This window comes from Odontomachus brunneus, unplaced genomic scaffold (genome assembly GCF_010583005.1).
Source record: "Odontomachus brunneus isolate Ranch 3 - 2012 unplaced genomic scaffold, Obru_v1 Obru_scaffold_023, whole genome shotgun sequence".
In the NCBI taxonomy this organism is placed as follows: Eukaryota; Metazoa; Arthropoda; class Insecta; order Hymenoptera; family Formicidae; genus Odontomachus; species Odontomachus brunneus.
The window spans coordinates 1,298,483-1,320,391 of record NW_022639473.1 but is presented as its reverse complement, the minus strand read 5'-3'; the positions used below and the strand labels follow the sequence as shown (position 1 = coordinate 1,320,391).

Below are 21,909 nucleotides of genomic sequence, written 5' to 3'. Positions count from 1 at the left end.
ATCCTCCATAAGGAACATATCCATCTTGTCCAATGAAAGAACTGTGCCAGTGGAAGACAGATTCTCTCATTGGGCAAGATAGATATGTTCCTAAAGTCACAAAAAGAGTCTGATGATGAATGGTCAGACGATGCAGGTGTGAATCCTGCATAAAATGAAAAAGAAGTCGGACAACCTATCTGATCACGACTATACCGACTGTAGGTGAAACCCGCGATTTTCTCAGTTTGGTGGCCCTGACTCGTGATCGACGTCGTCGTCGTCGTCGTGTCGCGTTGACGTGAGATGTTGCAATCGGCTGCGGCGTGTGCGTGCGTGCGTGCGCGATCGTGAATCGACTTCTCCCGTGTCTCTCGTCGACGAGATCTGCTCTGTGTTTCGCGCATTGTTCGAGGTCGCGCGTTTACGCCCGCAGAGTTGTTGTCGATACCTTTCGCACGTTTCGCGAGTACGTTGACGAGTCCGAGACGATATCGAACCGTTCGCGCGTGACACTCGAGGGCTGCACGACGCTGTGCTCGCGGCAAGTAACGACGACGAGAACGACGAGATGCACCGTCGTCGTCGCTAATCGAACGGGAGGCCGCGCGGGTCGATGAGGACGACCAGACGCAGCAGTGGGTAACGCCAAGTGGGCAGCGTCAGCATGCAGGCGAACGACGAGACTTACGATAGGAATTCCGCCGCGGAGGACATCCGCGTCTCGTTCGCCGACGAGGATGCCGACGAGGATGACGACAAGGTGGACCACGCGTCCGACTCCGGCGACAAGTCGCCCGACGAGTCACCCAAGGAGTCAACCCCCAACGGTTGCGAGCATTACAAGCGGAAGTCCAAGTTCGTGGTAAGACTTCTCGCGGGGACGCGAGTTGTGTCGTCGACTGCGTAGACTCCGCAGGCCACTACGTTCCTCGCCAGAGATTCATCGATCACGCTTGTCGACGAAATCATTTTCTATTCGGTGATCTTTGCACCTCTGCGCTTCGTTATGAATTTCAAACGCTGGCGGGAGAAATCTCGATATCTTTGAAATCGAAGCTTGGGACGCATTTTTCTCAAACTGTCTCATTGTATTTTTTTTTTAAAAACATCCTATAAACGTTAACCAACAGTAGCGTTACGCCGATATCATAATTCCTCATCGCAATTTTTTGTGCAAGAGATCGTTTTTTCATAATTTATAATGTCTACTCTGGCTTCTGTTACGAATTTTAATCGTTGACGGGAGAAATCCCGATATTTACGAGATTTTTATTTAAGTCGAAAATTTTGAGTGTTTGCAAAACACCTCGTTCCATTGTCTCCCTTTTTTTATATTCCAGTAAACATCAATGAACAATAACACTACACCGATATTATAATTGCCTACTTAACAGTGTAAGTGTAACATAACACATGTAGGTAACATATTATTGAGTGGGGAAACTATAATATTGATGTAATGTTTTCCTAACAGCACAAGATTTTCTAAGAATGACCTGAGAACATTTGTAGACATCTTTAGAATATCCTCAGGATGTCCTGTGGATATCTGTGCTATTAGGGTATCATTGATTATTGGGATGTACTTCAAATGTACGGCAATATAGTAGTTGCAGCAATATAATTACATAAAATAGTGACAATAATAGCAATGCAACAATAACAAAACGTTTTATTATTTGGTGAATTGTTCTTCTCAATAATATTCACACACTTTCACTTTTGTGTGCAGACTCCGTGCTGCAACAAGGTCTATACATGCCGGTTTTGCCACGACGAGCAAGAGGCGCACACAGTCAACAGGAAAGAAGTGACGGAATTGATATGCGTCCTCTGCGACACTCGTCAGCCAGTACAAGCCAAATGTCAAAATTGCCGTTGCCGATTCGGCAAGTACACGTGCCTCGAGTGCAATCTCTTCGACGACGAGGATAAGAATCAGTACCATTGCGTCGGTTGCGGCATATGCAGGGTCGGCGGTCGCGACAGATTCTTCCACTGCGCCAAGTGCAACATGTGCTTGCCAGTTCAGTTGAGGAATGGGCATACGGTAGGATACAATGCGCGGCGGGCTACTCGAGATACAGGGTGACCTTCGAGAAGTCGCTGAAACCAAACAGTCGTTGCTAGACTTGCCGTCCGGATTGGAGCTTGCTTTTCGTGGATTTGTTTCATTCCACTTTATCAGGGAGATGAGCGACTTGATATTGATCAGAACTAAAATGTTCACAAGATGTTGGAAACAAACGCACAAAAAACGCGACTTCAATTCAGAAATCAAAACTAGAACTTACCCACACCGCGAAAGCCTCAAATATTAAATTAAGGCTCCTGGCTTCTCGCATTGTCTATCTCTTTTTAATGATGTCAGAAGCGAGAAAATGCATGCTAAAAATTCTCGCAAAATATGTTAAAATAAAAATATATATCTATAAGTAACATTATATATATATCTATATATATCTATAAGTAACATTTGCAATCGATTAAATTTATAAAATATTCCGTGCACTCCATTTTTACTCTAACAATCAATAATTTGTCGTAAATTAACATACAATTCATCTTAACTTATTTTTTTACCTATTTCTATTCAGATTAATTTACAATAAATTATTGATTATTAGAGCAAAAGGGAAGTGCACGGAATTTCTTGCAAATTTGTTTAATCGATTGCAAGTGTTACTTTATGGATATATATTTTTATTTTAAAATATTTTGCAAAAATTTTTAGTACGCATTTTCTCGCTTCTGACGTCATTAAAAAGAAATAGACAATGCGAGGGGCCACAAGCCTTAAATGCCCAGTAAATATCAAATAACATTATAATTTCCATTGCATTAATATCATAATTATCCACTCAACAATATATAAGTGCGATATAACCCAGACGGCATAATTTGCTAAAAGATGCCCAGTAACTATATAATAATTATCTAGTAAACATGAAATAATAGTAATGTGATATAACATTGTTGTTATTTCATTGTTTACTAGATAATTATTATTTTTTAACGAATAAAGAAATGAACGAGACGAGAATATTCTATAAAAGAATCCCGTCGTTTTTATTAGCACATCGTTAGCACACAAAGAGGGTCGTTTATTGACCGAAACATCGACGTCTAGTTATTATTAAATAGTTAATAGTCTACTACAATATACTGCTACTATGTACTGAAATACTACAGTCGGACTCTCGTGTGTCACTCCCTTTTACGTTCAAGTTTGCTTCCAGAGGAACTGTATTTGACATGTTCACGAGGTAAAGCATTCGGGACGCGTTTACACTTGACGAAGTATCGCTAACAATCATACAGTGACATTAAAAGCGAGTTACTATTGTTCTGTGCTAAAAGCGAGCTTGACCTTCCGCAGTGCATCGAGAACGTGTCGCACGCCAACTGCCCGGTGTGCCTCGAGGACATTCACACGAGTCGCATACCGTGTCACATTCCCGACTGCGGGCATTTACTTCATCGCACGTGCTTCGAGGAGCTGCTGCACTCAGGCCACTACGCCTGCCCGACGTGTCAAGTGTCGCTCTTGGACATGACCGACCTGTGGAAGTTTCTGGACACGGAGGTGTCGCTGACTCCGATGCCCGAGGAGTATCGCGACTACAAGGCCGATATCTTGTGTAAAGATTGCCACGAGGTCAGACTCGTTTACATCCATCCGTAGAGGCGCCTCTGAGCGCCGAGAGAAACTCTTCTGTCCCTCCCCTCCGTGAAAATGATTACGAGTCGTTAACGGGAGCGTTGCCCCCGCTTGTTATTTCAGGAATCGACGGTGAAGTTTCACGTGGTCGGGTTGAAGTGTTTAAATTGCGGCAGCTATAACACCTGCAGAGTGAAAGGCTCCCCTTCTCCAGGTGAGGCGATCCCGTCGCTGACTCGTGTAGCATTTCACAGATCGCGAATGATCCTCCTCCATGAATTTCCTCATTGTTCTTTTTTCTTTTCTTGCAGACCTGGAATTATTGAACGAAGCGGCTGGCGGCAGTAGCACGGGCGAGGAAGAGCAATCCTCCAGTAAGTAAGACCAAAGTTTAAGGTGTTGTCCAACGGATCCGTCGACCGATTAGCCAAGACAATTGATCGGTCGGAAGCAAGCGGCGGAAGAAGATCACACGTACACACATACATAAATTCTATAGACGACACCGAGAGAGTATTTGTACTTTAGACAGATATTATTTCTTGTTTTTTTTTTTGTAGCGAATTGCATTTTTATTGGTACTCTAAGGTACTCTCTGACGTGACCGAACATTATTTGACGGGTTAGCACGCGGAGAGAAAAAAAGACGAATTACCAGTGTTGTAATAAGCAGTCGTCGAAATTAATAGTTAATTCATTTTTTCTTGCGATTGTTTGTGATATGCTGTAATACAACTCTCTAGGCATCCGAGCGGACGCGGACCGTTTAATCAGCGCGAGTCTCGTCAACGAAAGCGCGCGGATGTCTTGTTTTCGTTCCGCGCCCGTTCGTCGTGAATCGCGATCGAGAGCGGCGATTAATGAAGCGATCGACGCTCGCTGACAATTCGTAGCCGCTCCTTCTCGCGCGCATCATAACTGCGACGTTACGATCGCCGATCGCAATTGCTGTTATTAGTTGGTTTTTCGACATTTTTATCTTGTATCGGATAGCCCGGACTCATCGCGCGATTTTTCAGCCGCGTGTTCTTGAATGCATTTGGAGTAGAATGTGTTCTTGGCAAAAAAACGATGTTCAACAAGATCTGGTATCTTCTCTCATCTCCTCTGCGACGTTAGCTCGTTTTTTTTTTTTTTGACCTTTTTTCTTGCCAACCGATCTGTGGAAATATATTTACTTCGCGATAATATCGCGTAATAACGTTTCAGCATTTAATTTTAACATTTAACTAATGCAACGACGTATTTACAGTGATACATTTGTATTGGGTATATATCATTAATGATTAAAAGGTTATTTTTTTTATATTTTATATTACTTTTTTATATAGAGTCAGAACAAAACGTGACGTCGCGCGAGGTAGACTCGACATTGGAGCAAGATGCCTGCAGAGTTTAATGTCGTGGTAGTTTAAAATTTCGATAAATAAGACTGACTGCGTTTACGTAGCAACCTAAAACCGTTTATTAACACACGCATATTCTTACGTTTACATAGACAGCACAGAACTGATTTAATAATTGTCACTATTGTTTCAATTATCCTGTATCCCACACCATACGTATGTCACAAAGACTTTCTATATATTTTTTTTTTAGACATCCTGTGAGTGTCTTCAAGATGTCTTTGAGACATGTGTTATATGTAATACTAGCAGTATCAAACATTATTAAATCGATTTTATGTTGATCAGGTAAATACAGATATGTGTGCTGAATCGATTCTAGGTCACAGTGTAAACGTAGGAATACGTAATTATTCTAATTAACGATGAAGTGTTTTGAAATCAATGAAACAACCGAACTCCAAATCGCTCAGGGAATCCGTGGATGAATGTCCGCGCGGCGAGTCCTCAGGGATCCTTGCATACGTATATAATTTATGTATACTTCTCCTATATCTTAGCTATACTTATTCCCGAAATAGCAACTGCGTCGATAGCTAATTACACTTAAGAGAATTGTTGAAAGAAATAATCGTTAAAGCAAAGAAAAAAAAAAAAAGAAAAGATCGACCAAGCCCTCAGGATGAGAGGAGAGCGCATGAGTGGGCGATGGAGTTACAAGAATATCTCGGAATTTTTCCGATTTTCGGGGCATTGTAGTACGGCGCTACCCTATTTCAATATACCCCGCGTGTTGACGACTTTGCATAAGGGCTGGAACTTGGTCGACGACGCGCAATTTATCGTCGAGATGTGATCTCTCCTCGCGCAGGCGCCGTTGACCCAACTCACACGCGGGAATTGTATCGTATCGAGACGAGAGTCGATGGGCCTAACTAATTGTATGTACTTCGAACAACCTCTCGCATCACATAAATAAGTCTAAACATCCTGCAGCATACATAGACACGTATGAGCGAAATTTGAACTTTTTGCCGAATTATAACATTTCCGTTCACGCGAGTCGCCGCGTAGAAAAGTTGTCTCTCATCTGAACGCGATGCATTCCGTTTTCAAGACGATCTCACGCTTTAGTCGTAATCTAGTCGAGCGCGAATTCGGGCAAATTGTATTTCGGGAGATTGTCTCGGTAATTGATTCTCCGGGAGATCGTCCCAGTTGTTTCCGAATTTCGAGATTTTCACTTTTTCTTTCCGAGGCAATGCATGTCCACCCTTTTCTCCCTCGTAAATGTGAAAACTCCTCGCAAAAACGAATTCTCTCTCTCTTACACATACACCGGGGTGGCACGTGCCGACGATGCAATAACGAAATATCGATATAGCGAATAATGGGGAGGGGGAGGGGAGTAGGAAGAGAAGAAAAAGTATCTTTTCTCGACGGATCGCAAAGTATCGTGCATGTGACAGATTTTACTGTGTGCGCGCATATATATATATATATATATATATATATATATATATATATATATATATATATATATATATATACACGCGCGCGCATACACACACACACTGTACACAGCTCGCGTTTTTTCCCGAGAGGCATTCTTCTTCTTCTTCTGATACTGATGAATATTGATCTACGTAATGTAAACCTAGGTAATCTGTTTTAACGTAACTCTGTGTAACGCAATTATCTAGATGGAATATTCGCGACGGGTCGTCGTCGCGGCGTCGATTATATATCTTGCTGTTCTCTTGTCGCTATTTGATATGAAATAATTTCCAGTTACCGTGAATGTGAGGCGATAACCATCACACGCATGTACTACTGTACCCACACACATACACATCTTTCTCTTTTACATGACGCACGACACGACGGTTCAGCGACACTTGACTTTGTACGGCTTTGCTTCGAAGCTCGTACGCGACGGTGATGATGAAGTGACGAGACACATTTTAAGAGCAATCAACTTCGAAAGGAAAAGAGGATAAAGACAAGTGACAGCCATGTTAGGGCTAAACAATACAAATACAAGTGAATTACGAAATCATTCACACTCGACCAAAATCGAATTTGAATCAGAATTAAGTGTAAAAAATTTGTATTTTTTTTTCACGAATTGCTCCAGGAGACCAACGTTTTTCCTTTCCAAGCTGATTGCACATCGCGTGATAACCATTCCAAATTTATTACATTTTAGATGTGTGAAATTCTGCGAGAGATTCCCTCTTGCTTCGGCAAAGCGCAATTTTACAGCGGGAGGCTGAGTGCCGCCAGCGAAATGAACTTTACCATTCCATAGCATTCCATAGAAAGCGAGGTAGCAACGGCTCCTTGAATTTGTATCGAGTTTAGTGAAAATATATCGCGTTTCTAACGACGAGATGCTGATTTTAAGTCGAACGTGTAGCTCTGAAACGGTTTTCACGTGGAGTTCTTTCGTACAAACATCCGTTGCGAGAACCGAGTGCTTTCTTCTTTTCCTTTAGAAACTATACAAGAGCAAATTTTCAGCGGTTTGTTTATTACATTTTATTGCGCAGGCAGCTATTCGCTGATATCGTCGTTGTCGAGAGGATTTTATCGATCGATGTTAGATGTTCACCTTGTCTGATAAAACGGATTACGTTGATGAGAAACGCGTCTTCTCGCATCAGCCGCGACGCGATTATTATGCGCATCAGAACGGGTAGCTTTCTTCTTCTTCCGACACGAAACGATATACGTAGTTTCTGTTGTGATTACCATCACGATTTTATTATGTTCACTTGTAAATTAAATATCAGTTACAAAGGCTCTTTGTACATAACGGCCGCAATAATGCTTTTGTTTTATATTACGTATAATATATACTATTGTATCAAATAAATCTGCTCTCTCTTTCTCCCCCCTTCTTTCCTTTCACTCTCCCCACCTGAGGATGACAAGAAGCGGATGGTGACGCGAGGTGTGCGAAGAAGCGGCGGCGTATACGACGAGATAAACTCGTAAGTTCTTTCCCCGTACTCAGAGATTTATACTCAACGTTCTCCCGACGCACACGTCCAAATTCAAAGATGAACAAAACAATGAAGATCATTCTTTTTTCCGGCGTGGTAATTTTCCACGCGTAATCATAAATAAAAGATTTAATGCGATAGCCTACTTCTTATCATCCAGCACGGTCGAAAAATATTCGCTTTTCAGTTCATATACCTCTTCCTTATTTTCTTTCTTACATCTCGGTGAAAACGGCGCAACGGACACAGCACAGTGGCCTTCGCGTGCACGCGCGCAAGTGCATATATGTCTGTGTGTATTCGTGAGTGAGTGAATGAGTGAGGGTGTCCGTGTACGCGTATATGGGTGTCAATATATTGTTGAATCCGACCAATTGCACTCGATGCGTCCAAAATTTCGCGACGGTATACTACAACGCACGATCGGCTTCTGGACGTCGTGCGTGCCGCGCAACGAGTCGCACGTCACACGACACATGCACGGCGCCGAGAAACTTATTTTTTTTGCTTTTTTTTGCTTTTTTAATCAATTGATCCACCAGCGCGTCGAGCCCAACTTGTCGAATTCATCGTATAACTTATTATTCCTCGGGAAATTTATATAGCGCGCGGGAGACGACGAATCCAATGGCGAACGCGGTCGCGCGTGAAATTTCCTCGAACGGGAGCGCGCGTCCTTACATTTTCACCTACGACTAGTTTAAACTTTATCTTTTGCTTTGTACGACAAAGTGCAACCGCGAGCAGCAAGCAGCGCGTCCGGATTTTCCCGCTTTCCCTCTCTCTCCTTTTCTGTTTTTTCCTCTCTCACTTCGCCTCTCCCTTTTCAGAAGTTCAACGAACGCGGGCGCAACGGAAGAAATCCATGGATGCTCAGGAAACGTCGAGCGGCGCGCGTCATGTCGATCTGATCGCGCGTGCGACCACACGCCACTGTCGTCCATTGTGCCTCCAATTGTAGCTACGAGAGAAACAAAGCTTCTTGAGCGAATCGATGATTTTGACGTAAACTTATAGTTTTAACTGTCAGTGCGTCTCTAGTAGACGCCTACCTACATAGACACTGACTATTTCTAAGAGTCTTATGCTAACAGTCGAAGGAAAACAAGCGTGAGGTTCGGGGGTTTAAGGATCTAAGCATTCTAAGGAGTTTAAGTGTATTTTAAAACTGTAAAAGCATTCTCATAGTCAAATCCTCTCATATTCAAGATAATTGTATTGTGACGATGTTATTTTACAAGAGTTTAGTTGCACGACAGAATGAAAGATTCGAATTAGGTTAGGTTAGTGGAATGTAAAAGATATATTTTAAAATGTACCAAACAATATGTTTTACTCAAAAAGGAAAAATACACGAATATAAAAGTTAAAATCGTTGCTCTTTAATAAAACAAAAGTTATAAAGTGCTGAAAAGTGATAGTTATGAGGTTAGGAAATCTGTCATACTGATAGTGTAAAGACATATAAACGCGTGAGAGTACGAATAATTTTGCACTAGTTTAGAAGTTCTTCGAAAACGAACAAACCTATAGTTTAAGAATACTTAGAAACATGAACTCTAGTTTTATAATAAAACAAATAGTAGCTTTGTCCCTCGCTAAAAAACTAACCTAACCTTAAAGATGACACTAATGTTTGTTGTTAAAATGTACGTGTTTAAATGGATATCTTTTAATAACGCGAATCCCGCCAAAAAATGTACTATTCAATTTTTTTATTATAAAACTAAAGTTAATATTTTTAAATATTCTCAAACTATATTTCAAATTTCGCGCACTACGTCACTGCGCATGTTCGTGCGCTTTGTGTGCAAGAAACGTTTTCTAACCTCTAAACTGTCATATTTTAGTACTTCATAACTTTTGTTTTACTTAAGAGCAACGATTTTAACTTTCATATTTGTGTTTTGCGCAATGAAATATATAATATACCGAAGTTTCAGGCAAATCGGTGAGAAAGCTTGCCTGACAATAATCTTTAAAATGATTGTTATCTGTTGATTTTCTTTATACCAGTATGAACTTTTAGCTATAATTATTTATACTACACACACATACTAAAGTTACTTCTTACAATGCAAGAATTTTCACAGCAATATTTTCAAAATCTAGTAATCAACATTTATAATTCTTCTGCGTAATGTCTGCATATCGAGCTTTAACATTACCTTTAATTTTATTAAAGTCTTGAATATAGTTTGAAAGCAAAAGTTAAGAATAAAACACTAATATCAAGCAGTATAATATTAATGTCTCCTTCTAACTGCCTTCTAAGCAGTTAGATAAGATTTTGATTAATGTGTAGCTCAAGTTGTAGTAAATTTCTAAGAGATACATTTCACGATACAATTACCTTGAAATTGTCTCGAGTTCATCCTAAGGTGCTACAAGAACCGATCTGCTCACTGTGTAGCATCTTAAGATAAATTTAAGACAAATTTAAGGCAATCTTAGATATGTGTATAAATTCAATATAACGTATATAATATTATTTAAAATGTTCATATTCACACAAGACAATCTTAAATCTCAAACACCTTAAATATAAATCAAGATTTTTGTGTCTCAGATTTATATTTAAAGCACACAAAAGCAAGACAGTCTTAAATATAGATTTAAGGCATATTTAAGACAATCTTAAACACATATGTATAAAATCGAACTACGAATATCGCCCCAGATGACTTCTTCTCGTGATTGCATCATCATCATTCAGTTCCAATCATACAAGTCTACTTTACGAGAGCTTTACTTGATTCAGCTCATTGGAAACAAAGCGTTTCTCGCTACATTCACTCGAAGAAAAAAAGAAAGATAAATATCACAGCGAGAACTCACCTTGGCGCGTTTAACCGGCCTGAGAGGCAGAGGGCTGAGGATACAGGGACTGTCGAACGCGTCGAAAGTAATCGCCCTCTTAGCATTAGGCTTCCGTTGTACGGACGTAAAGTCGTGGGAGTTCTGGAAAGGATAGACACACTAGCTACAGCCGGCGAAAAAAGAAACGTTCTTAGAAAAAAAAAGAAAAAAAAACAGTTCTAGTAGAGTCATCAATTTCGGCTTTGTGCGCCTCGAAAAAGGTCGATCTCAGAGGCGACAGAAGAAGGGGGTGACTCGAGACTCGCGAAAAGACAGAACGAGATTATCTCGCAGGGAGAAAGGGAAGGAAGTAAAATAACATTTGAAGAGTCGTAAACGAAGGGGGGAGAGAATTCGCTGTCGAGGTACTGAGACAGCACGTCCTATAAGCGTTCATCAACACGTTTTTTAAACGTGCTCAACGACGATGGGCGGGAGGGGAGCGAGAGAAGTGCCCGCACAATTTGTGGAATGACTAGGCCTTGAACATCTTAATTAACGCGCCGTGTGTGAAACTTAGGATAGTTTCTTTTTTCTCCACTTCTTTTTTACTTTCTCTTTCAGTCGGACGATGCGCCCTGCTTAAATATCTTTGGATTGTCACTCGGGAGAAGGTTCGTGAGGTACTTTGGTACGCTAGGCCAGGCCTGTACAAGGAGGGGTGAATTTGCAGTTAGTGTATGCATATTAACATGCGTCAACTCAACGTATTACAAAAAAGAAAAATTATACATATACAAAACAAAGAAATATAAATATATATATTTGTGTAAGTATATATATATATATATATTAATATATAAATATAAATATTAATAAAATAATAAAACATTACGCTCTCTCGTGCACTGGGCTACTCTATAAATCTAGAGCTTGCTTTGCAGGGACAAAGGGCCGAGCACGGAAGAATGTTTCTTTCGTTGTTTCTTTTTTTAACACGTTCGAGACGACGAGAACACACCAGGAACACGCACACCCAGATCGTCCGCGGGGACACGTGAGATCGAAAATTCCTTCGCGCGTGTGCTCTCGCGAGAAATTTTTTTTTCTTTTTTTCGAACGTGTTAATTGCATTCACACCGACCGTTGACGCGATCGACTCCTCGGTCACTTGTTATTAAAATGCAAAATCCATTCGCGGCAAAATCAATAAGAGGGGCGAAGCAAACAAAAACGAAACAAGATCGGTCGTACATACGCCGATTATAATATGTACACGACTAAAACGTAATAATTTATTTTCACCGAAAGCGAGGAATGTGTAAATAGTTAATATAAGCAATTTAAGAGATTGAAAAAAAAAAAGAAAACTTCCTGTACAACATTAAGGTACATACAATACACGCAAAATAATTAAGTACATTTCTCTCACCGTGTCAAAATTAATTAAATACAATAACGTACAACGTGTACTTCCTGGTTCTTTTTCCTTTCCTCGAGATAATAAATTAATAAGATTTCTCCATTTCTTTTTGTTTTATGTAAAATAATAAAATTACAAATAGTAAAATGCTATGTTTGTATAAATAATTAACAGGTATAGGGACGCGTAAAAATGCAGAGTAATAAGTTAATAATAAATATTATAGTTCAGGCGAACTCTAATGCCGCAAATGTTAGTCGTGTTACTCCATACCTAAAATTAACATTAAAAAAAAACGATAAATCTTTGGATTGGGCGATATTATAGAGGCGACGAGAGGGGATACGGACAAGCCGCAGCGAGAGAGAAAGAATATACGTGGGGGGAAGAGGGATGTTACTCAGGAGTATCTCCTGCGTTTTTTTACATTGCGATCTCCAACGACGAATAAAAAGCACGATGCACAGAAGTACGAGACGGTAGTGTACAAGCAAAAACTCGAACTTAGAAGTACAAATAAAAATAAAGTAAGAAGGAAAATAGCGTTATAGAGAGAGATAGAGAGAGAGAGAGAGAGAGAGAGAGAGAGAGAGAGAGAGAGAGAGAGAGAGAGTTAGAAGGCTGGCTAGCGTGTCTAATGGCGACTGGTACGGGAGTAATACCAGGACAGGGCGGGTTGTACGTGAAACTGATTTTCATTTTGGATATGTGGTTGTTCTACCTTTACCGGACTAGTTCCTGCCGTCAGGAAACTGTCTTCCAAAGCCATGGATGCAGGCGAGAACAATACGGAAGTGTCCAGACTCTTACTCTGCGAAAGAATTAGGATGTTACGTTATGAAATTTGGACGTACACATTGTTAAAAATTCACGTGAACGAACGCGCGACAGTGAACGTCGTGACAGTTGTGCTGTGCGAAACCGTCGAGAGTGATAATCGCACGCGGTTGGCATACATTTCCACCTCGATCTCCAATTAAAGTAGTTGGTCCTTCAACTTTCTGATATTGTTAATCGAAATGACCGCGGCAAGAAATCAGGAGCAGTATTCATATTCTAATCTTATATTTAAAATTATCTTATATTTAAAATTATCTTAGGATTATTCAAGTAGTTAATAAAATAGATTTTACAGTATCCGATAATTTTAAATATGATATCAGATGAATACCAACATGGACTTTAAATAATAATAATAAGTTTATAATGAATAATAAAAATAAGCTTTAACAAGAAAAAAAGAGAATTTTCTTACTTGGTTTCTTTCTTATGTTCACAATCCATGTTGTGGTAACTCTACCGGCTAAACTGATCGACGATTCATTCAATCAAAATTTAACACAAGCTACTCTTAGATTTCGCACGGTTGACTGACGCGTTTCGCACTAGGTTAATGTATATTAACGTACCGGTTGACTGACGCGTTTCGCATTAGGTTAATGTATATTAACGTACCGGTGTCTCCACTACGTAACTCACGTCGGAGTTGTCCTGAGTAGAGCTGGCCCAAGCCTGAGACAGTGCCTTGCGTGCCCGTTTCCCTCCAGGTGCACTATTCTCTTTACCGCGTCTTCGTATCGTTCCGTAGCCCGAGTCCTGAAGAATCGCGCTTGTTCCAGCAAGACTCTCCCGGTCGGTTTCCTGCTTGATTATCTCGGTTAAGGCGTCCAGGCGGCTCGGAGTGGCAGGAAGTTGCGTAGTAGTGCCGCTTCGTAGTTCAAACTCGGCCATGGCTTTCTTGAACGGTGTTGGTGTCCGCGGTGTGTTAGTATCTGCGAAAATAACGGAGGCGTTTAGCAGAGGAGAGCGAGTGAGTTTATACAACTCTGTCTTGGTGAGGAACTTTCCGAAGAAACAAATGTTTCAAGGTTCTGCTCCTATTTATCTTGATCGGTATACATTAGAAGTAACAAATATACGCTCAATATTCTTGCAAAACTTTGAAGTAAAAATATATATCTGTAAAGTGACACGCGATCGAAATTAAACAGAATTTCTAAAATACTCCAAAAATTCTTCTTTCAAAGTGCATTCATACATTGTTGTAGAATAACTCAAACATCTTTGGCTTTTTACTTTAATGTAAACTTGTTGTGTACTGACAACTGCAGTAAGGCTTCTAATTGCCAGCTATTTTGAAGCATGGACTTTTCCTTTGTTCTAACAGTCAATAAGCAGACGTAAAATTAACGTGATCTCTGAACTATAATTATAACTCTTTAACTGTGTAACTTTGTCATGTTAATTCATTTTACTATACATTGATCAATGCAGCAAAGTTTCTAAAAAATGTTTACATATAAATCTGCTCGGTTCATCGCAAAAATTATTTTACAGACATGTTCTTTTATTGAATATGTATCTTTTCGCTCCTGATCTAAGATGATCGTAGTGACAAGAAACGAGAGAAACGAAAATGTTTCCGAACAACATACCGTTTTGACTACGACGGAGACCGGTAGGCTGCGGGGTCGTAAGTGGGCCAGGACTACTTCCTTTAGGAGTGCTAGCACGTGGCCAGGACGACGTTTCCGGGCTTAGGCTGTTGAGGAATTGCGAAGGACTGAACGGGAGTTGTTTGATGGGAGTTGAAGGACTGCTGTTTCCAGGCTGCGTGTGTTGACTCATAACGATGTAATCCGACTGATTACCGCTGTCGGGAGTTTCGGTTCTGTGCATGAGATTGGACACGAGACCGTGCATGTTCCTGCGTCTGCGCAATATAGGTGGTGGACTACTCTTTTCTTTTTCCACATGCTCGGATATCTCCTCCAGGTCTGGCATCGGCATTAATCTGATCTCCGAGCCCTTTGAACCGGATGCTCCACATTGCATGTGAAGGTTGTAATATCTTCACAGAAAAAAAGAATGTTTAAGAGATAGTTTGTATTTTTCGGGTGACGACAACGAATATATCGTTACTTCTGCTATTATTTTGCACATATAGAATACATGAGATACACATAGAGATCGTAAAAGAAGATCCTCGAAATTCGGTGAAAAAAGTAACAGAAAATGTAATGACTGATTACTTCGTAAGTAACGATAACAATGACAAGTTATTTTTCAAAATTGATGAAGTATTATTAAATTAATAAAGTAATAATTTTTTAAAATAAAGAATAGTGGTAGTAATGAATTACTCTTGGCACATTGCGGAGGAATAACGAGAATTCTCGTGTTGTAACATAATTTGTCATCTTTCTATTAAATTTTCATAGAAAGTTTAGGTATTAAAAAGAACATAGGAAGTCCTCTTTACTGAGTATGGCTAGCAATAAAATGACTGATCCGCAATATGTTAAAAACATCAACTTTCCAACCCTAAAGATAACATACTTAGTGAACGACGAGATCGTCTCGTCCTTCACTCGATATGATTCCCTCTTCGATGGGAACTGCGCGCACTTCTCGTTGCCGTGCGTGCGTCTGCTCACATGAAGCTCGTACCCCGAATTTTGCTGTTGCTCCCAATTCCACTCCAGTGGACATACGCCAGCAGCCTGTGAGGTACCACTCGTCATCGTGGAGTTGCTGCTAGTCGAGGCAACTTTCAATCGACTCTGGCTAGAGCTGTCGTCTTCCAAGACGTATGCGGTCGTCACCATGACGCCTTCCGTGCTTTTCCTTTTGCCCCTACCTGCAAGTTTCAACTCATCTTTCTGTGTTCTTCCTTATTTTTTTTGAATCGTTCAACTTTGTAAAACTCGAAATTTTATTAAAAATTGAGAGACTAGTCTTGCAAAAAGCCGTACCTTTAATCGTGGTCTTTTTTTCTTCAGCTTCATACTTTCTCCTCATTGTGCTGTTCCAATGATTCTTGATCGCATTGTCAGTTCTGCCTGGTAACAATTTTGCGATCTTGGCCCATTGATTGCCGACTTTGCGGTGAGCCTCGACGATTATTTTATCCTCAGCCTCCGTCCACGCGGTCTTCTTGATCCCCGGGTTCAAGTGATTGTGCCATCGTTCTCGGCACTGCTTGCCGATCCGACCCTTCAGATGTCGCGCTATCAACGTCCATTTTTTCGGACCGTATTTATCCACCAACTCGACCACTTTCTCATCCTCCTGTGTAACACAAAGAGAAACTTTTCAAACAAAAGAAAGAGTTGCTTGAACACTATTTAATGAGGGAAACTTTGATGAACATAATATCGAGTTACGTGATTTTTCTTTAAATTCGTTCGCGCATTACCTCGTATCCTCGCTCTTTTCAATTATACGAGCATGAGTCAATAATTATACTCAAAATTTAATTCGAGCTGTCGTGGCGCATTTTGCAGCTCGCTTTTACAGATACTAAGCTTCGATAAAGCATTGACACTTATCAGACTAAGAGTCAGTCTTTCTAATCGTCTGGATATGTGTATACATCATGACTATTGATTGTTCTGTTAATCTGTCATTTTGACACTTTGAGATGACATATTATATTCAAAATACAACTCAGCAGACATAACGTAAAGCTTCTGAAGCTCGGCAGCAACTCTTTCGTGCAGCCAATGGAAGAAATATTGCAACATTCTTACCTCAACAAACTTCAGAATGCACGTGGTATCCAATAGGAAAATTTATCTTCTAAGGATTACAGAGAAATACGGATCATATACGGAAAATATTTGATACACATGCGTGGCAGGACTCATTGAAAAGTGTTGCAAACTTCCTCCCACTAACTGTACAGCCTCTATGAGTTTTAAGCCATAAATAGAAAGTCTCATTGAAAAGAAAGGACAACATTAGATGTAAAATCAACAGAAGAGCGTGGATCAGAGCTAAAGGCTCATGAGTTTCGAGAGGCGGAGGAGAAAGACCATAACCGCACGTACGCGCACTCGATTCTCCGAGCCGCGTTACTTGCCCTTGGCTGTTGCCAAGTGCATTGGCACGGCGCGTCGGCGACGCAGCATCACCGCGGCCCCCTGGAAGCTTCTTCTTATTGCATACCCCACCGAAGTAGAGGCAGCAGCAGCGAGAAAGCGAGCGCGCGAACGATCAAGCGAGCGAGCGAATGCTCCGACCCAGCGCGTGTGTATGTGTATGTGTATGCGTGCGTGTGCGTGCGTGCGGTCACCGTCATCGTGTGGGCGGTATGTACACAGTGCCGTAGCGGCGATAACACACCACCCAGCGGTGATAAATTCATCCGGCGCCCGGCAACTCTACTGCGACACGTAACCGCTCCGCGGCGCGTTAATACGATGCTTGATTGTCTCATGACAACAATAACAGAACGCTCTTCGGGTAACTTCTTATCGAGATGTATTGAGCCGATGAAACAGCTCGGTTCGATTTCATTGACTTCTTCGATAATACATTTCAGAGAAATAAGTGAAAGCCAGTCGCCAGTTGGCGAAGAATCGCACATTTTTGAATGACGGTGATAACTTGGTTGATAAATAATTTGCATCCATTAGATGTGATCAAATTGAAGTTCAAAATCGAACCGGGCTTTTTTATTGATCTAGGTTCTTCGTATGATTATTTATCGGTGAGCAATTCTAATTCCAAGTTGATAATTGAGACTCTCGCAGTATGGAGACATTTATTGACTGACCGTTTATCAGCGAGTAATTTTGATATTTGCTATTTTTGCAAGGTGCAGAAATACCGGACATATCCTCTTGATTGAAGTGTTTTGACTTTCTTTCCAACGTGTTTTCCAACATTTTAGTTTACTTCATTACTTCGTCACAGATTCTACTTATAATAGATAGAAATTAGCATCGCGTTAAGCAGTGTATTCTTCTTCCAAGACCGATGTGAAACTATCGAGCAACGACGGAGTTCGGGCGAGACGTGTTCACGCTCGAGGATCGACGCTAGTAAAGGGCCGCCCACCTCCTTCGTCCATGGGCCCTTGACCAACTCCGGGTTCACGACCTTCGCCCATCTCTGTTGGCACTGCACGTCGCTGCGGTCTGGAAAGTGACTAGCTATAGCGTCCCACCGCATCCCAGTGCCGTGCTGGTCCGTGTTGCTCACCAATTGTTTCAACAGAGCGTCCTGCAATCAAGCGACGAACAGTGAAACAATGAAAGTACACTCTCACCGCCGCCGCCACTTTCCGCTCGCTGTGTTCTCCGTACACTCATTCGTACACAGAGGCACACACTTGCACGAATGTAGACAACAACAACAACAACAACGAGTTAAGGCGAGACGCGGCGGAGCAAGGTAAGGCGCAGTGAGACGAGGGACGAGCGCGGGGCGCGCATAGGAGAGATCGACCGCCCCTCGTCGGCTTTCCCACGTGAAACCCCGCACGGTGCACCCCATGTTCTATGGGACCATAGGCATAGGGTAGCCGACCAACAAGGCATCTGCCCGCGGGCACGACGGCGCACAACTCGTTGCAGAAAATACGAAGGGTGGACATTTTTTTTTTTTCATTTCGGCATCCGCGCGCTCTTTGTTCCCCTTTCCTCTTCCCTTGCCCTCATCCAACTTGCTACATGGAACCGATATGGTGTAGCGATACCGCAAGGCGCAGCGACGCTTGCGTCATGCCGGGCGACCGATTTAGATCTCAGAAACCCGGCGGAAAAGTCGCGTGAAAGCGGCCTACTAGTCAGCGCCGAGCGGATCAGTTGGGGTGTTCCATGGTGAAGCTTGAGTTGATACTTAACTTGTCGACAGGTTAGGGTAAATGAAGCGATTTGGCACGCTGAATGTTGTGACCGGTAATTACTACCGCGATAGAAAAACAGGATGAAACCTCTTACCTCTTCTTTGGTCCATCTTCCCTTATTTATATGCTTCCCTTGGCTTTGACTTGACCCGTTCGCGGATCCTTGATTGTGCCCTTGACTTCGTACTTGACTGTTTCGGGAAGTCGGCGTGTTGTACTCGTTGTCGGAATCTCCGCCACTACTGGAATCGTAACCCGATCGGGAACTGAAACAAACAAAGAGCCATGTGAATCACGCGTCTTATATCGAAATAAAGAAATTCGCGAATGAAAGTTTCAACTTGGTTTCAACATCGTAGAATATCGTGAACGGAGAAATATTAATTAGATGGTGTGTTACGCTTGAACAAACATCATCATTAGTTTCTCATGAAAAACGAGTTTAGTTTGTCATACTTTACTGTTACTGTTCTGCTTGGTCAAATAACTCAGTCTCAAAATAATATTTTTAAACTCAATAATTTAAAATTTTTTTTAAAAACCTGTAATCAAAAATATTCCTGCTTTCCTCTGCTTTCATCCTTTTTCTTCTTGTCATTTCTGCAAGCCTTTCTCTTTACTTTGTAAAAAATATTTAACAATTGGTCTGAATATTTTGAACTTGCAAGAAAAGTGACGGCGATCAAGAAATAGAACTTGATTCTTATTTTCTTTTTTCATTTCTACTTTATTTCATGATAAATATTTGATAAAAAATTGGTCTGAATATTTTATATCTGTAAGAGAAAGATAATAGCAATAAAAAAAATGAAACCTGATTCTTACGCGACAATCTGATTATATTATTATTTTTATTACTATTGTATATTTTCTTATCATTATTTTTTTTTCACCTTGCTCAGGTATGATCAGGCGACGCATAGTTCCGTGGAACTACCACCACGTACATATTGTATACGCAGAAGAGAGAAAGGAAAACAGAAAAGTCCGTCACGCTCTGTAAACTGTCTCGTGCGCTAACACGGCGCACGACGGCGTGTCGTGAGGAAGTGAGCGTTTTCGCGCAACGCAACGTCCGCTATTACAGTCGTCCGCAGTCGAATCGCAGGAACGCGACCCCGAGAGACACGGAAGAGAGCTCTTCAACGTACGCGTGTTACGTACGCGTATCTTTTATCTGCCGGCGAGTAACGGCAAGAAACGGGAAATCACGGCTGGCTGAGCATCTTTTCTCCGTCCCCGGACGTCGTCGCCGTCTTCCCTTTTCCTTCGCCGCGCAATTTCTCCGTCGTAGTCACCCTCGTCTAATTTCAACGATCCAGGAAGCGATCTTGACCGCGAATCGACGAAGTCCGGTTTCTTGCGGTCACGAGCGGTACTCGTCGATCTTCCGTCCTTACGGGATTTCCTGCCGCGTGCACGGATTATTAACGCGCCTCTTTATTAGCTTCGCCACCACCTCCCCGCAATTGGTATCAGACGAATGCGCATCCGTTTCAGGTAGTGATTTTTATATGAGTTGATTAGAAATGTACGGGAAAGCGCGCAAAGGTCCTCAAGTAACGATTTAAAAAAACCACGAAATTAAGAAGTTACGAATTTGCAAGACTGCAAGATCGCAAAGTTACCGAATTACAAAAACGCACAGTGCCGAAAGTGGAAACCTGTGGCACTTTCTCATCAAGTTCTGCTTTGGTTGCTGTTGTGACTACCATCTCTGATTAGTCTCAGATTAACTCATATTCGTGCGAATTAGCAAAATTCGTGAAACTCTGTTGGAAACACATGTGAAATCATAGGACGGCAAAATTGGGAGATCTCCAAGTTACAACAGTGAGGGTTGCAAAGTTCGCAGAAATTGCAGCTGCAAAAATCGCGGGACGACAAAGTCGCGGAATCGTCGAACTACATTACGGATGTAATGTAACGATGAAGCGAGAAGCGTGACGTTAAAAATTGCGACGATGGGAGAGAGACAGAGGGGATGGACAGGCGACATCCGTTTCGAAGGGTCTACCGAGCTCACTAAAGATATCTGACTTTATTATATCGCACCCACGCAGTTTTCATTTCCTCAACCGGCTTGCGTCATTGCGTGCAACCGATAATTAATTACTTCCATATCAACCCCGGCTTCATCGGACTTGAGTCTGCGCGCTGTCTGGTTGTCTCCGAATAACAATGCACTCATGTGAGAACAGAAGGCAATATCGAATGCTCCTTTATGTACCGTGCAATCTAACTCACCCTCGCTTTTCCCCCTTTCTTTCGCCCCCCAACAGCTGCGCATACCGGGGAGGAAGAGAGATAGAGAAAGAAAGAGAGAGAAAGAGAGAGAAAGAGAGAGGGAGGGAGGGAGGGAGAGAGAGTCCAGGGTGAGCGACTCAGGATATAGTTAGCTTATGCAACGATAGCATTCGCGGACTACGGGCGTATGTGCGTCACCGTAAACATATGTGGGCCGCAGATGGCCCCGAAGCCTACCGTTCCTATTGCTTTATCCACCCCGGCCTATCGATCGAGATATTTCCGCCACTAATGAGCGCGCGGGGTTGTCATAAATATCACGAGAACGAACCCAGGTACCACCATTAGCTCAGAAAATCAAGCTAGATCGAGAGAGAAAACTCATTTGATCTACAAAATGATTTTTCCAAGCAATATTCTTACATGGCTCTTAATGTATTCACGACCAACATGTGCGATAAGTCGGTCAGAAACGTGTTAACAAGTAATTTAATTAACACCTCTCGGGAGAATAATAATGAATTTTACCGTAAATATATACAGATCGGTATAGTAGTTTTAATGCATCAAGGCTGTAATTATTTTACGGAACTGAGAAAGGTTATAGCCTATCCTTTTCTTTTTCCTAGAGGTCTTAAATTAGCATTGGAATTATTCTCGTTTAAATCACAGATATAACTGGGAATAAAATGCTCTGAAAACGTTGAAATAAAATTATCTATTAATCTCAGATGATTTTATTAAATTTTAACTGATAAATAAATTGAGATACAAAAAATTATTAATTTCCTTTCATCAATTTCCTTTAC

The 21,909-nt window shown here is 41.5% G+C and overlaps 2 protein-coding genes across 7 annotated transcripts in view; one reads left to right on the top strand and one right to left on the bottom strand.

Moving 5' to 3' along the window:
* Positions 1–221: 221 nt before the first annotated feature.
* Positions 222–7,884, top strand: LOC116842284 (RING finger and CHY zinc finger domain-containing protein 1). Its single transcript, XM_032811257.1, has 5 exons — positions 222–844; positions 1,715–2,032; positions 3,362–3,640; positions 3,767–3,857; positions 3,955–7,884. Exons 1-5 carry the CDS (start codon positions 647–649, stop codon positions 4,023–4,025), a joined length of 957 nt encoding a protein of 318 aa, XP_032667148.1. The 5' UTR covers positions 222–646; the 3' UTR covers positions 4,026–7,884.
* Positions 7,171–21,909, bottom strand: part of LOC116842282 (myb protein) — a 44,202-nt gene continuing 29,463 nt past the window's right edge. For 2 of the 6 annotated variants that reach the window (XM_032811251.1, XM_032811249.1), the window contains exons 2-10: positions 18,948–19,119; positions 18,064–18,228; positions 15,975–16,290; positions 15,559–15,859; positions 14,655–15,070; positions 13,675–13,991; positions 12,941–13,030; positions 10,836–10,958; positions 7,171–8,958 (exon numbers count right to left, since the gene is read on the bottom strand). In XM_032811251.1, coding sequence (XP_032667142.1) covers positions 8,824–8,958; positions 10,836–10,958; positions 12,941–13,030; positions 13,675–13,991; positions 14,655–15,070; positions 15,559–15,859; positions 15,975–16,290; positions 18,064–18,228; positions 18,948–19,119 — 2,035 coding nt within the window. In that variant the 3' untranslated portion in view covers positions 7,171–8,823. The remainder of the gene's footprint in view (positions 8,959–10,835; positions 10,959–12,940; positions 13,031–13,674; positions 13,992–14,654; positions 15,071–15,558; positions 15,860–15,974; positions 16,291–18,063; positions 18,229–18,947; positions 19,120–21,909) is intronic. The other 4 variants (XM_032811250.1, XM_032811252.1, XM_032811253.1 and 1 more) reach the window with 4 other exon arrangements.